We start from the raw sequence: 15890 nt of genomic DNA, 5'->3' as shown, positions 1-15890 counted from the left end.
AAGGATTTTGCTATTTTAAGACATGTCGGCCCAGTTTTACGAGTAATTTATTGTAAGAGATTTAAAAGACTATAATTCGAATAATAATGATTTATTTTAAATACATTAATGAAAAACCTAACCAACATAACTCATTCCCTATATATACATATAGAAGATATTTTAAATTTACTCATGGACAAATTTAGAAACACGCAAAATAAAGGTTTAATTAGGTACCTACTGGAATACAACACCTAAAGTAGGTAATTGAAAAGTAGTAACAATACTTTTTTTGCGCCCCTTTAAAATTGTGCACGAGTGTAGATCATTACTTCCAAAGTCAGTACGGCTACCATCAGTTTGGCACTGACATAAACGCCATCGAGAACGTAATTAACTTTCTATACATCTCGCTCGTACTCGCATATTAGTGCAAACGAGATGTATAGAAAGTAAATTACGTTCTCGATAGCGTACCTATATGTCAGTTTTGACACTTTTGACACTGTCAGTGACTCATGGTACGGGCTCAGTATACACAGTAGGTAACTTTTTAAGAACGTTAACTTATAATAATAACATTTATTATTCCCAATTTAATTTCCACTTGAATTAAGCCCGCTGGCAGGTGAAAACGTATTAACTTATCAACTCACAAGAAAATAGATGTTTTTCATAATTTTCCTCAATATTACGCTGTGAAAGAGGCAAATACGTCTTACGTGCCTCGAAAACGAAAGGTATTGAAGTAAGGCAAGGCTTCTTATACACGTGTAAGTTATAGATATTTTTAGGTAGTTAACTGTATGGATTGGATAATCTTTAATAGAAAAATACTAAGTTACGGATGTTTAAAACCGTTATACGGCCTATCCTAATGTATGACTGTGAGGCCTGGTCCCTAACACTAAAAGAAGAAAGTCAGCTCCTGGTAGCGGAGAGAAAAGTTTTCTGCAAGATCCTGGGACCTATTCAGAGAGATGACGGCACCTGGAGGATCCGGAAAAATGCCGAGATTTAGTGGCCGAACCCAATATTATCGGCGAAACGAAAGCCCACAGACTTCGCTGGTTCGGTCACCTACTCAGAATGGGAGAGTATCGGGCTGTCAAGAGGGCGTTCATGGGACGACCGACTGGTTGTCCGGTGGGTCGGCCCAGGTATCGCTGGGAAGACAGTGTGATGGCGGATCAGCTTCAGCTTCGAGTCGGTAACTGGCGGGAAGTTGAGCAGGATCGGGACAAGTGGCACGCTCTCGTTTCGGAGGCCAGATTCACTTTGGATCACTGAGCCAAATTAGTTAGTTAGTTAGAATAATACCGACTTCCCAAAAGAGTTTACAATCCCATTTAAATGATTTGCGACCACGGAGAAGTTGCATTTTGGTCTTCATGAATGAGCAGTTCCATTTCACCAAATAGCAAATGTTTAAATGAAAATGCTTGGTTATAGAATTAAATTAAAATAAACGTCGGAGGTAAATCTTAAAACTTATATACGCGATTAAGTCGTTTGTATTTAATAATGTGTAAAAATCGTGAAAGTTTAAATCAGTGTTAAATTAAAATAATTGCTTTAAGCGTGCCCAATTTAAAGATTTCGCTCGATTCATCATGAATCAATCATCAGAAGCAGAATTTGATAAAATTGAGACCAATCTGTAAGTATAATAGGTACTTTCAATCTAAAAGTAATTTTCTCAATTGAGAAATGACGGAGTTCTGAGGTAACATAAAAAGAAACAAATTTATAATGTTTTTTTTTAATCTGTATTTCTATTGCGTCATCTTATTTATGACCTATTTACTGCCTACCAGCAGAAGCCCAGCAAGGTATATACAGTGTTTAAGTAGAATACGGGCAATAAATTAAACCAGATGTAGAATTTATCCGTTTATAATCATTAATCAAGAAGTTTTTTTTAAGTTACACTTAATTATGATCCCTTTTTTTCAATTTACCGAGCAGCAATGTAAGGTCAATGTGGCTAGTTCCGTCATATGGCCTATTCCGTCCATTCGCCTTTTTCTTGAACAACGAACAAAATTGATAAATTCATCGACAAATCAGCGATTGCTTTTAGTTTCAGCCGTTTCAGCAATCAAAAGCAAATGGTTTTTTTCCTATGATTGAAAAACATAGAAATATACGCTCGTGGACGGAATAGTCCCTATGACGGAATTAGCCACATATATTGATTGACCTTACTGCAAACATTAAGAAACATAAGATGACATGACATCAAGTACTTAAAATTTTCATTGTATTTGTAAGCAAAATCTATCTCAATGTATTATAAGTACTTTTTTGGTCCTATGATTTAGATTTAGATTTAGATATTTATTCTCATAATATGAAATTACATTATAAATTATGCTAAACTAATCTACATGAATTTATATTATGATCGTCATTAACATTAACATGATATTATTTATTAGATACAAATTAAAAATGTCACATCATAATGTCATAATGTCATATGCTAACATCTGTTTAAATATTCGCCCGTATTGGATTTACACACTGTATAGCCGCTGGTAAACTTGTTTTGGTCGTTTCAGTGTTCCCGTTAATTAGTCCACCGGCAAAATGTTTGCTCTACAAATTGGGAAAGCTAGTAGACGTGTTTTGTAAAGGTGCTTGCGAAGGCTGGCGGTTGATTGAAAGTTCCTCATTTACATAGATGGTTAAGTTCTTGGTAATTTAACACACCACGTGGATAAAAAATCTATTATTAGTAATATTACCTACTTAAGTCAGGTAAGGTTAGGTGCGGTACGGTATTATCGGAGGTCTACAATCGAGTTCCCGAAACCCCGCCTACATAGCGCGCGGCGGAACACCCCAGGGGGTTTAGTCAGTGGAAGTTGGACATGCCCACTGGGCTTCTCCCATGCCAGTGGGGTCCATAAGGGATTCCCCCTGGGTCATAAAAAAAAGAATGGTGCGGTACGGTACGAGAAACTATGGAACAAGATAATCGGATCTTTTGTAGGGAAAATAAACAATTAGAGATACTTAATAAAGACATAAACCTAAAAGTCACATGATAATACTAAAAAATAATCGTATGCTGCCTGTCAAATTTGATCATTGAAAAAGCGACCTTGATATTTAAAACAAAATAGATTTAAATTCCCACGTACGGATCCGCGGGATCCGTACGTGTATTTAAGCATACGGGGTTAAGAACTCTTCCTTTCCTACAATTCCGAGACCTTAAGGGGCTTACGCAAAATTTTAGTGTTTATATTTTACCGTGGTGTTACCGTGGGGCTTAGTCAATTTGTGTAAAAATGTCCTATAATATTTTATTTATTTATTTATTTATATTTCATTTTTACACGTTTTAATCAAGAATAAAATACATAAAAAAATCACAGAAAAACTAGACTATATTTGCAAAGGCTGACTTCAACCTTACTTTATTTTACCGTATATATATTATTTTTATTACTTAAAAATAATTCATTTCCAAATAAATTAATATACATCCAAAAAATGTCTGGAATAAGGAAATGTCTGGAAGTGTCTACGTACGTGGTGGCGTCTTTGAAGGCAGCCGTCAGAATACTTGTCTGTATTGCAACGCTTCCAGCGTATGGGCGGGAAGCACGTAGCGGCGAGTACAAAAGTGTTTTATAATTGAAACTTTGAATAAGAACATCCTTTAAGTTTCTCAATACTTTTTCGGAATTTTTATCATTACATATCAATTTTAATGTTAAAAGGTATGTTAAAATGTATCCCACGTTATGTGGGGTAGGCACAACATGTTTTTCTCTTATATTCTCTTCTGGCTTTCGTCACCTCAGCACTCACTCCTTTCTTTCTCATATCTTCATATATTATATCATCATTTATAAGTATTTTTTATAGGCTACACCCTGCCCCGGTAGACAATAAAGGAGGCTCTTAAGTATCACAACGTGCGCGTGTGCTTGCAAAAAATAGCGTGCGGAGTTCCACAGGGCTCGGTGCTGGGGCCACTCCTGTGGAACATTAGCTGCGACTGGGTTTCGTAAAAATAGTCTATAATCTGGTTTTGGCAAGAGTTTCTAAAACAGACTTTTTTATGTTTAGGCTACCCGATTTCGGAAAAAATGAATAATGTTTTCTCAACAGGCGGCCTAGCCAAGGTGACAATCACTATCGCTTCGCCATCGAATCGCTTTGTGTCTCTCTATCACTCTTCCCTATTAGTGTGACACTGACAGTTGCGTTTCGATCGCTACGGAGCGTATGTTGGCTACGCGGCCTGGTTTCGAGATTTTGGTTTCGAAGGTGGCCGAAAGGATTTTTGAGGCGTTACTACCTAGTTTTTAGTGCAAATTCAATTCAATTCAAAATGTTTTTTCAAGATAGGCGAAGGCACAGAATAAATAATAGTACTAGGTACAGAAGATTCACTCTCTAACAAACCGCGTCTATTACGACAGATATGACAACTACTACTACGCGGCAACTACTATGGCTAAACACCAAAATTATTACCGCATGTACTTATTCTAGATACTTGTAGCGACGCGACGAAATCGCGGAGTGAGCCACGCCTGGCGAAGGGCCTAAGCCATTCACTTTCGAGCGCGACTATCCATCACGCCCCTTCGTTATACGTGGCTGAAGGCGATATCGGGCACGTCACGGCATGAATTATTGTACACCCTGTATAACGTAGGTACGTTTCAATGTCACTGGAAATTTTATTTTAATATATGTGAAAGAAAAATGTGCAACCATTATACAACCGAGATTACCGATAGTGGACCTTACGACCTTGGAATATGGTTTAAAATTGATTGCTGAGTCATGCGAAAAATCTTGGAAGGGCATGCAGTTTGTTGCTGCATATTTTATTGAGATAATCATTAGTATCGTCATTTTATATATCGCTTCTAGGCACAGAGCTTATTCCTATTCCTCTATTTCCTAGTATATATTTTTTAGTTTAAAAATGTTGTTAAAAATAAAATCGTTAAAATAGTTAACCAAATGTGTTGTATTGGATCTGATCTGACACGAATCTGATCTGACACTGACAAATCCAATCCAGATCGAATTCATATCCTATAATTCAAATTAGAGTACGCCTGTAATATTTATATATATATTTTTTTTTTGTTTTTTTTTTTTTTTTTTTGTTTAGATTTTTTTTTAACCCGCATAAATGTCAATGTGGTTCAGTGAAGGGGACGGACTGAAAATCAGCGCTGCGCAGGCAATTTGTAATGAAATGACTGACGCAGCGTATGCTGAGCCCGTTCCTTTTGCCGCACAATTATTCTTATTTTTTCAATCCTTATGTTTTGTAACCTGTATGCTTTTTGTGTTGCAATAAATGGTTTCTTCTTATTCTTATTCTTATTTAAGTAAGTACTTTACAGATATATACCTATTTTAATTTAAAAAATAATACACTTTTTGATACGGACATTTTCTGAGGAAAATATTACCTATATATTATTAAGGAACAATTAAAAAAAGATTAAACACAAAAAGTTTTGAAATAAAACTATTAAAACGGATTATATCGCGTAATTAATAATTCGCGTTTTAATAGTTTTATTTCATGAGTAACTATCGCGGTAGGCAACCGAAGTCAATATTACAAAAAGTTTATACAGAATACAGAGCAATAGTAAGTCCGGAATACTGGTCCTCCATGTTATTATTAGTTTTAGACATATACACAAAATAACTCAAACATAAATTATGTAAACAATTACTTACAGTCAATAAAATCTACCTATTACGTGCTATTACAGGTACTGGACAGTAAAAGCTGATTTTACCCACACCTGAGTCTAATTAATACTCGTACAGATGTGTTGCATAATTACTTTCCTTCGAATTTTCACGAAAACGTACGAACATGTCTTGCTATTTCAGTCAGTCTCGGTACTTTTTACACGACTGCCCCAAAAAAGGAGTGTATTGTTTTCAGGGTTCATGTTTGTATGTGGGTATGTAAGTTTCTTTGTTACACCATAACTTCTGAATACCTTAACCGATTAAGATGTATGATATATCATTAGAATCGTTATATCGTCCCGAGTAACATAGGCTATGTGACGTCATTATAAAAACAATATGGCGGACTTAATACGCCATATTACGCAACATTTAGAATAAAATATCTTGCAAACCCATCGAGTAGGGCATCAAAATGAAGCGCTTTGAAAGACGATCAAAAATATATATACAATATGAGGGTTTAAGTCTAATTTTGATAAAGTAAGAATTTACAAAATATGTTAAGAAAAGCTAACCTCATAAAACCATATATTATCCTATTGTTGGAATATTAAGAGGAAGTGGTTTGACCGCTCATTATAAAAAAAAATTATACATAGGTATTATATTAATCATATTTTACATGTTTTCAAACCAAGCCAATATGTTCTTAATTGCGCTAAGGGAATAGAAAAGTCTAAATAAGTTCTTTGTAGAGACTCTAAGATTGTAGAGTACGTCTTCAGATATGATTCTGCATCGACTTTGACGGAACAAAGTGTGAAAGTGTCAGACCGAAGGCCGAGCTCCACATAGGGATGACGGCCCAAGTATTCAAATTGCAAAGGTCGAAAGCCAAGCTCCGCGTAGGGTTGAAGGCCTAGAGCATAAGACAGGTTCGGTGCGCGCTTCCAAATTCCCCAAGAATATTAATTACCTACGAAGGCCGACCTCCACGTAGGGGGCAAATACCGGGAGCTTAAAAGCGATGGGCTCTTCCTATAACTTCCCCGAGTACTTTAATAACGAAGGCCGAAGGCCGAACTCCGCATAGGGTCGACGGTCCGAAGCGTAAGGCAGGTGCGTGCTTCCTGTAACTTCCCCAAGTATCTTAAATGCGAAGGCCGAAGGCCGAGCTCCGCGTAGGGCCAAAGGCCTGGAGCGTAAGAAAGGTGCACGCTTTTTGCAGTTTCCCCAAGAATCATAATTGCGAAGGCCGAAGGCCGAGCTTCGCGTAGGGCCGTAGGCCCGGAGCGTAAGAAGGTGCACGCTTTCTGCAGCTCGAAGTATCTTAATTGCGAAGGCCGGAGGCCGAGCTTCGCGTAGGGCCGAAGGCCCGGAGCGTAAGAAAGGTGCACGTTTTCTGCAGCTTCTCCAAGTATCTTATTTGCGAAGGCCGAAGGCCGAGCTTCGCGTAGGGCCGAAGGCCCGGGACGTAAAAAGGTGCATGCTTTCTGCAGCTCGAAGTATCTTAATTGCGAAGGCCGGAGGCCGAGCTTCGCGTAGGGCCGAAGGCCCGGAGCGTAAGAAAGGTGCACGTTTTCTGCAGCTTCTCCAAGTATCTTATTTGCGAAGGCCGAAGGCCGAGCTTCGCGTAGGGCCGAAGGCCCGGGACGTAAAAAGGTGCATGCTATCTGCAGCTCCCCCAAGCTTCTTAATTGCGAAAGCCGAAGGCCGAGCTTCATGTAGGGCCGAAGGCCCGGAGCGTAAGAAAGGTGCACGCTTTCTGCAGTTTCCCCAAGTTTTTTAAATGCAAAGACCGAAGGCCGAGCTTCGCGTAGGGCCGAAGGCCCGGGGCGTAAGAAAGGTAACCGCTTTCTGCAGCTTCCCCAAGTATCTTTAATTGCGAAAGCCGAAGGCCGAGCTTCGTGTAGGGCCGAAGGTCCAAGCGTAGGACAGGTGCACGCTTTCTGCAGTTTCCCCAAGTTTCTTAATTGTAAATACCGAAGGCCGAGCTTCGCGTAGGGCCGAAGGCCCGGAGCGTAAGAGAGGTGCATGCTTTCTGCAGCTTCCCCAAGTATCTTAATTACGAATGCCGAAAGCCGAGCTTCGCGTAGGGCGTAAGCGTAAGAAAGGTGCACGCTTTCTGTAGCTTCCTCAAGTATCTTAATTGCGAAGGCCGAAAGCCAACTAATAGGAAATAATTATGTAGTTGCAGAGATATTAAGCCCTAGCACTTTTCAATACGTCTGGTTTTTGGGTCCAACCTATTTTGGTTTTTAAGCTCGTTTTATGCTAACATTATCAAAGATCAACATGATGAAAGCTCCATGAAGCAACTTAATTGCCTTAAATCATAAAAAATATGGTTGGTTTGTATGGCCACTAAAATGTATAAAATAAAATTAATTAATTAAAAATTAAAAAACACGACTGCAGTTTAAAATCGAACTGAAAAGCTAAAAATAATTTTTAGTTATGTTAGGTACTCAACTTAATGAATGTAAAATAGAATATACATATAAGTGTTCAGTCAGGATCGTAAACAGGAAACGGAAAAGTTTAGGCTCATTGAGGATCGTGACTGTACCTGTACATTTTATTTCGATGCAGTCGGGGACCTGTGAATGGGAAAATTTCAATATATCAAGGTCCCCGACTGCTTCGAAATAAAATATACAGGTACAGTCACGATCCTTAATGCGCCTAAACTTTTCCGTTTGCTGTTTACGACCCTGACTGAGCACTTATATGTATATTCTATTTTACATTCATTAAGTTGAGTACCTAACATAACTAAAAATTATTTTTAGCTTTTCAGTTCGATTTTAAACTGCAGTCGTGTTTTTTAATTTTTAATTAATTAATTTTATTTTTGTAGAGGTAGATTGAAGTAGCATGACAAAATAAATACGAAAATATTATCCGAGTAATTATGTAATTATGCACTACATCTGGTACAACGTGCAATGTGCAAGAAATAAGTAACATATAGATGGTCAACCAATTCTTGTCAGTAAAAAAGGCGCGAAATTCAAATTTTCTATGGGACGACATCCCTTCGCGCCTACATTTTTCAAATTTGCCGCCTTTTTCTACTGACAAGATTTGGTTGACCCAGTATAATTGTGTTATAAGCAAGTGTGATAAAATATTTTAAAAGTATTTTCTCTCCACCTGTATTTGGAGTTGGACCATTGGACCATTAAGCGCTTATTACGCTTATGTGCTCTGATGCTCTCATATGCAACCATTTAGTTCAATTGCGTCTTTTACAAATAATCTTATCCTATACAAGCAATTCTTGTATATATGTATTCATATATTTCGGAGATATCGCAAACGGCTCTAACGATTTCGGTGAATTTTGGGGGTTTTCGGGGCAGAAAACTCGATCTAGGTCTTATTTCTGGGAAAACGCGGATTTTAGAGTTTTAATAATTATGTTTTCCGAGCAAAGCTCCGTCTCCCAGATATTTAATACCTTTAAACGAGCAATTCTTGTTTATTTATTTATATACCTATATATTTCGGGAATCTCGGAAACGGCTCTAACGATTTCGATGAAATTTGCTATATGGGATTTCGGGGGCGAAAAATCGATCTAGCTAGGTCTTATCTGTGGGAAAACGCTTATTTTTTTAGTTTTTATACGTTTTTCGAGCAAAGTTCGGTCTCCCAAATATTTAACTGATTAAATGACGACTGATTTCAACTGACAGGTATATTAACCTAATGTATAGTAATAAATTTAAACTTATTTGTTGCACAAGGGGCAAAGTTGTTGTTTAACCCGTCGTACTTATATTGATACCCAAGCAAGCGAAAGATTCCAAAAATTAATTTCAAATTTGCCGCCTTTTTCTACTGACAAGATTTGGTTGACCCAGTATAATTGTGTTATTTGTGTTATAAGCAAGTGTGATAAAATATTTTAAAAGTATTTTCTCTCCACCTGTATTTGGAGTTGGACCATTGGACCATTAAGCGCTTATTACGCTTATGTGCTCTGATGCTCTCATATGCAACCATTTAGTTCAATTGCGTCTTTTACAAATAATCTTATCCTATACAAGCAATTCTTGTATATATGTATTCATATATTTCGGAGATATCGCAAACGGCTCTAACGATTTCGGTGAATTTTGGGGGTTTTCGGGGCAGAAAACTCGATCTAGGACTTATTTCTGGGAAAACGCGGATTTTAGAGTTTTAATAATTATGTTTTCCGAGCAAAGCTCCGTCTCCCAGATATTTAATACCTTTAAACGAGCAATTCTTGTTTATTTATTTATATACCTATATATTTCGGGAATCTCGGAAACGGCTCTAACGATTTCGATGAAATTTGCTATATGGGATTTCGGGGGCGAAAAATCGATCTAGCTAGGTCTTATCTGTGGGAAAACGCTTATTTTTTTAGTTTTTATACGTTTTTCGAGCAAAGCTCGGTCTCCCAAATATTTAACTGATTAAATGACGACTGATTTCAACTGACAGGTATATTAACCTAATGTATAGTAATAAATTTAAACTTATTTGTTGCACAAGGGGCAAAGTTGTTGTTTAACCCGTCGTACTTATATTGATACCCAAGCAAGCGAAAGATTCCAAAAATTAATCACGAGCGTAGCGATTATCGGTAAACTACGGAGCGGAACAAAATAAAATCTTGTAAAGTATTCTTATTTTAATGCAAATACACTGCAAAGGGGCAAACGGTGAGCAAGAAGAATCCTTTGTCAGGCCCACAGATCGCTTATAATAGATGGAGCATGGACCATTGCGCGCTTACTACGCGTATGTGCTCTTATGCTATTTTATATGCATCCATATAATTATAGTTCAGTTGCGTCTTCGTTGACAAAGAATAAAAACGTAAGTAAATAAAGTTTGAGTAAATTTCCATGAGTTATACTAATATTATTAGTAAGTAGATTATGTGTTTTACAAGGGAGCAAAGTTGTTGTTTAACCTCTCGTGCTAATATTGATACGCAAAATATTCCAAAATTGAACCATGGGTGTAGAGAGTGGTTTGAAAAGTCGAATCTTAAGTGTGGCGAGGGTTTGAAGGCACGAGGATTAAACAAACAAACAAACTTTTCCACAGAGTGATCAACGCCACACCAACACACCACACCAACATAAATAATAAATAATAATAAATAATAAATAAATATTATAGGACATTATTACACAAATTGACTAAGCCCCACGGTAAGCTCAAGAAAGCTTGTGTTGTGGGTACTCAGACAACGATATATATAATATACAAATACTTAAATACATAGAAAACAACCATGACTCGGGAACAAATATCTGTGCTCATCACACAAATAAATGCCCTTACTGGGATTCGAACCCAGGACCGCGGCTTCACAGGCAGGGTCACTACCCACTAGGCCAGACCGGTCGTCAAACATGTCAACATGTTTTCTTCAATACTAACTACATCTAAAAATACAAATAAAATCCATATAAATGTATTAAATATTATTATCCAAAATTATTACTTAAAATAAATTCTAACAAATTAATTTTATTTTAAGCAGAAACGTCGGCAAACGATGCCATAAAGGGCATAAAGCTTAGAAATATATTAAAACAGAAAAAAAAAACATTATCTCTGATCGCCATCGCTCTGTCAACTGAGCTTACCGAGACTTCACTCGAGTACAGCGAATTTCCATCATATGCGCCTAGCGACTTCCAAATGCGGTATCTATGAGACTGAATCTAGATCCAGAAATAAATCAGCGATATTGAGTTTTGTTCATTCAGCAATATCTTCGATTTCTCGGTAATATTGCTTTCAAGGAGAAATAAAGTCTTTGAAGTAGTGTTTTGCTGCGCTCAGCTTTCACTCAAAAAACCCTTTTTTTATCTAGGTACATATTTAAAAGAAGGCTTTATCAATTAGACATGTCGGCTCCGTTGGACCTCTACACTCTACAGTCTACATTACAGAGTTTCAATAAGTGTTACCATATAAAAAAAATTGTACACGAATTTTGCAGTAGACAGAGGGGTTCAAAGTTTATTGGTAAATAACTCTTAAACGGTGGCCCGTAGCAAAAAATGTTCTAAAGTAATCTACAGAAAATTTTCTACAAAAAAGATTCAGTAATTTTTATCGCTAGGATCAATGTTTTAAAATATATTAAGGTGGGAAAGCCACTTATAATTTGTTCTAAAATGTTTTTTTTTTGTAGTTTTTAGTAAAAAAACTCGTAAACGGTCGCCCACACCAAAAAAATATCTGTTACGTAAATAATCTATTTTATGATTTCTTATAAAATAAGTGCTACTTTTTTTCGCTAGGTTCAATATTAAAAGAGAAATTAATATATGTCTAAGGATAAATTTCCCGTAAAATTGTAATTTTAACGTCCGTGTTATTTCAGCTTAAAGTCTTCCAGCTTGTGTCCAACAGCAGTAAAGATGTTCTCCACAGTGCAGGGCAGACCTGAAAACACAATTAAACACCATAAAATCAGGGTTTCACGAACTGTCCATTGTCTTTTATTGAATCTTTGGTTCACCACGTGTACCTAAGTTTATTTCTGTCTATTGTATGTTTATTTTCCTTTTTTGGTGATCATTTGTCACCTGTCGTGATACTCGTTATTGTTTCACTATCGGAAAACCAGCGCTGGAAATTACCAGCATCGTGCTCTGAAATGATACCATTTCCTTGCACTTTTCCCTTCGTATGTTTTTCTGTTTTGTATAACTGTCTCTCCTGTGTTTGTTAATGTTACCTACATGTTTTACAAGGGGGTAAAGATGTTGTTTATGTTGTTACCCATCTCAATCCATTCGTCCTTCTGTCCAGCGTCTAGCCGAGCTGAGCGTACTGCCTGCCGTAATGCATGTACCACCACAGAAGATAAACATAACGACGGTTCCCCAGTAGCTGTAACAAGCATATTATCAACATGTAGATATAAATGTTGAAGCGTCGTTAGCTTAGCGATGAAATGTTTCAATGAAATGGCTCGCTTAGTATGTTTGTAATGTTCTGAACTATTTTTAGGGTTCCGTACCTTAAAAGGAAAAAACGGAACCTTTATAGGATCACTTTTTTATCGGCCCGTCCGTTCTTCCGTCTGTTTGTCAAGACCTTTAGCTTAGGAATGCTTGGAGGTATCGAGTTGAAATTAAAACCATATACTCAGGTCTACAGTCCCTTGAAGACGTGAAAAACTCCTAACCTAACGTAAAATACGGCTGTTTATTTTGACACTCTCAAGGGAATCAAAATTTATAGGGCACCGTCCCGTTGATCTAGAACTATGAAATTTTAGTGAAATTTTCTGTTATCCGGCTTGATCTATTCCTAAGGGCAAAAGCTTAATACGAATACAAATATGTGTTTGGTATTCAGATCACATCACTCTTGTTTTCTATATTTGAGGGAATGCCAATAACCGACGTTAGGGAATACGGGGCATGGATAAAACAATAAATAATGTAAGCTGTTAGGATTTGCAATTATTTAGATATATCGGAGCTACCGAAGTGATCTGCTCACAAGTACAATGTAAATATTATTTGAAATGTATTTATATCGTTTAGGCAGTGTTTAGGCATTATAGTGCATGTTTAAGTAGATACCAGACTTTAACCGCTTTATTGATTACAACTGTTCCTTTATGGGAAGTTATTAATTAACAGATGAAACACTTTTATGCAATCGTAGTAGATTTGGTCGATTATTGTAAAATCCCTCATTTCTTACAACTGTTTTCCTAATGCAACACACATTTACGCATTTATTTTTTTACGTAAAAGTAATTCCAAGTATCAAATACCTTTAGACTGTAAAACTCCAAAGCGGTTAGTCCCGTTCCTTTTAAAGTAGACCCTGAAGTCCGCAGGTATGTCCTTGATGCCTGGTGGCTTGTAGGTCCAAGTGCGGTCTGTGAGGAGCTGTCCTGTCGCTGGGTCGTATAGGGTCTTCTCTGATGTGAAATAGCCGAGGCCCATGATGAAAGCACCTTCAATCTGTGACAGAAAACAGTAAAGTCACACCTATAAAGTTAAGATAATTTACACATTGAGAACCTGATCGATAGATTTCACAATGTAAACTTACAATAAAATACGCACGGTACAACATTCGCACTTGGGAAAATGTATAAGTATAAGTATATTATAGCTCCATTAGCTTCACTCCTAGATGTCAAAAGTTCAGAAATTATCTCCCTTAGCACCTACCACATAGACTCTGGTTATGAAATTATTTATAGAATGATGATAACCACCAAAATCTGCCATTAACCTATTTTTATTACCATTTTAAATTCTTTTTGCCTTTGGCTAAATCACTATGTACTTACTTGGCCAACATCAATTTCTGGACTCAAGCTTCTCCCAGTATCTTCAAGCAAATCTACTCTTCTTACATCATGGTTACCAGTCAAGATATCAACTTCAAGCTCTAAAGCAACAACTCCGTAGATGAAATAAGGTTTTACCCCATCATTGCTTGAATACATATGAGAAGCTTGCAGATCGAACCCTGCCTTGAACGCTTTGGCGACCAATTCTTCCCAAGAAGGTTTACCCATCTTTGCTCTTATAGGCTCTAATCTCTCCAATAGAATCTCACATGCCTTCATAGTAGCAAACGCTACGCATTCACTACCAATGCTGGCACCAGTCGTCATGGAATTAGGAGAAGTAAAACTGGAACTTGGTTTAATGCTGACTTTTTCTAATGGTACACCAAGTATATAAGCAGCTACTTGAGCCACCTTCGTGTTAATTCCTTGTCCCATTTCAATGCCGCCGTGAGTTATGACTACCGAACCATCTCCGTGTAAGACTGATACAATTGAATTAAAATTGCCAATGTAAAACAGGTCGTATGCCATTGGAAGTAGGTTTAGTGCTCGTTTGCGCCATCTATTATTTTTGTTGAATTCCTCAACCTCTCTAGATCGATTCTCGAAATCGGAATCTTTCTTTAGTTGCTCAATTAAATCAGGAATGGGGTTGTCTTTCTTATTCATGTTGTTAAGTCGTACTTCTAATGGATTCTTATTGAGCTTGTGAGCTATTTGTTCTATTATATTTTCTATCATAGCCACGCCTTCTGTTGAAGCTACAAAATTAGGGACCTTGGTTAGCAAAATAAAAAGAATTTTATTTTTCATATTTAAACCGGCCGTATAGGTACCATCGCCGTGTACCTTACTGGCAGAAATAACAAGACTACACTACATGATAATAGAACAGAATTAGAATATGTAAATTGTTATCTTTTGAAATATTATTAGGTATTTACCAGTCTCTTTTCGGTGAAAGAAAACATCCTGAGGAAACCGGACTAATCCCAATAAGGCCTATAGTTTACCCTCTGGGTTGGAAGGTCAGATGGCAGTCGCTTTCGTAAAAGCTAGTGCCTTCGCCAATTCTTGGGATTAGTTGTCAAGCGGACCCCTAGGCTCCCGTGAGCCGTAGCAAAATGCCGGGACAACGCGAGGAAGATGATGATCTACATACAGACGGACACATTTTGATGAACTTCTTAAGTATCTACAATCTACATAATTTCAAATAAATCGCTACTTACAAGGAGCTCTACACCACGTATTAGAAGGGGTGTCGGTAGCTACACTGTTAGCTTCTATGTACCACCGTCTAGAGTTGTAGCAGTTAAGGAAATGATTGATGGTTATTGGGCTTATGGTCTCGTTATCCGAACAGCCGTTGTCTTGATAGAATGTATTCTTTAAGTACTGTATTACACCTTCCTTATTAACTCCAACCTGAAAATACACATTATTTGTAATCATTTATGCTGAAGTGACGTGCACAGGAGAATATTTCTGCCCTCCTTAGCTAAAAGGCGGTATCTTAAAACAAATGAACTCGACAATGGAACTTTCAGATTGCATTCAATTTTCATTTAAAATATTGCTTTTAGCTTAGCAAGGCACGTTTTGAGGGTATAGTCAATATTGCTGCAATTTGCTGCGGATGTAATTAAGAGACTAAAAGCCAAAATAATTGCAGAGAAACTCTGGAAAAAAGGACAAATGTCATTTATTTAAGTTACTATAAATACCTATTTATAGTAACTTAAATAAATGACATTTGTCCTTTTTTAATAGGACTTTTTTATTTGTCCTTTTTTAGTATGTAATAGGTAATTAGGTAGGTACGTACCTACGTACCTACCTAATTACCTATTACATACTTGCAAAAGGGTAATACAAAAAT

The 15890-nt window shown here is 37.1% G+C and overlaps 1 protein-coding gene across 1 annotated transcript in view; it reads right to left on the bottom strand.

Moving 5' to 3' along the window:
- LOC134653683 (uncharacterized) overlaps positions 1–15890 on the bottom strand; it is a 56371-nt gene that overhangs the window by 25312 nt on the left and 15169 nt on the right. Inside the window, exons 12-16 of the mRNA XM_063509075.1 lie at positions 15241–15436; positions 14003–14769; positions 13475–13667; positions 12466–12576; positions 12066–12126 (exon numbers count right to left, since the gene is read on the bottom strand). Coding sequence (XP_063365145.1) covers positions 12066–12126; positions 12466–12576; positions 13475–13667; positions 14003–14769; positions 15241–15436 — 1328 coding nt within the window. The remainder of the gene's footprint in view (positions 1–12065; positions 12127–12465; positions 12577–13474; positions 13668–14002; positions 14770–15240; positions 15437–15890) is intronic.

This window comes from Cydia amplana, chromosome 13 (genome assembly GCF_948474715.1).
Source record: "Cydia amplana chromosome 13, ilCydAmpl1.1, whole genome shotgun sequence".
Classification (NCBI taxonomy): Eukaryota; Metazoa; Arthropoda; class Insecta; order Lepidoptera; family Tortricidae; genus Cydia; species Cydia amplana.
This window is presented reverse-complemented; position numbering and strand designations above follow the sequence as displayed.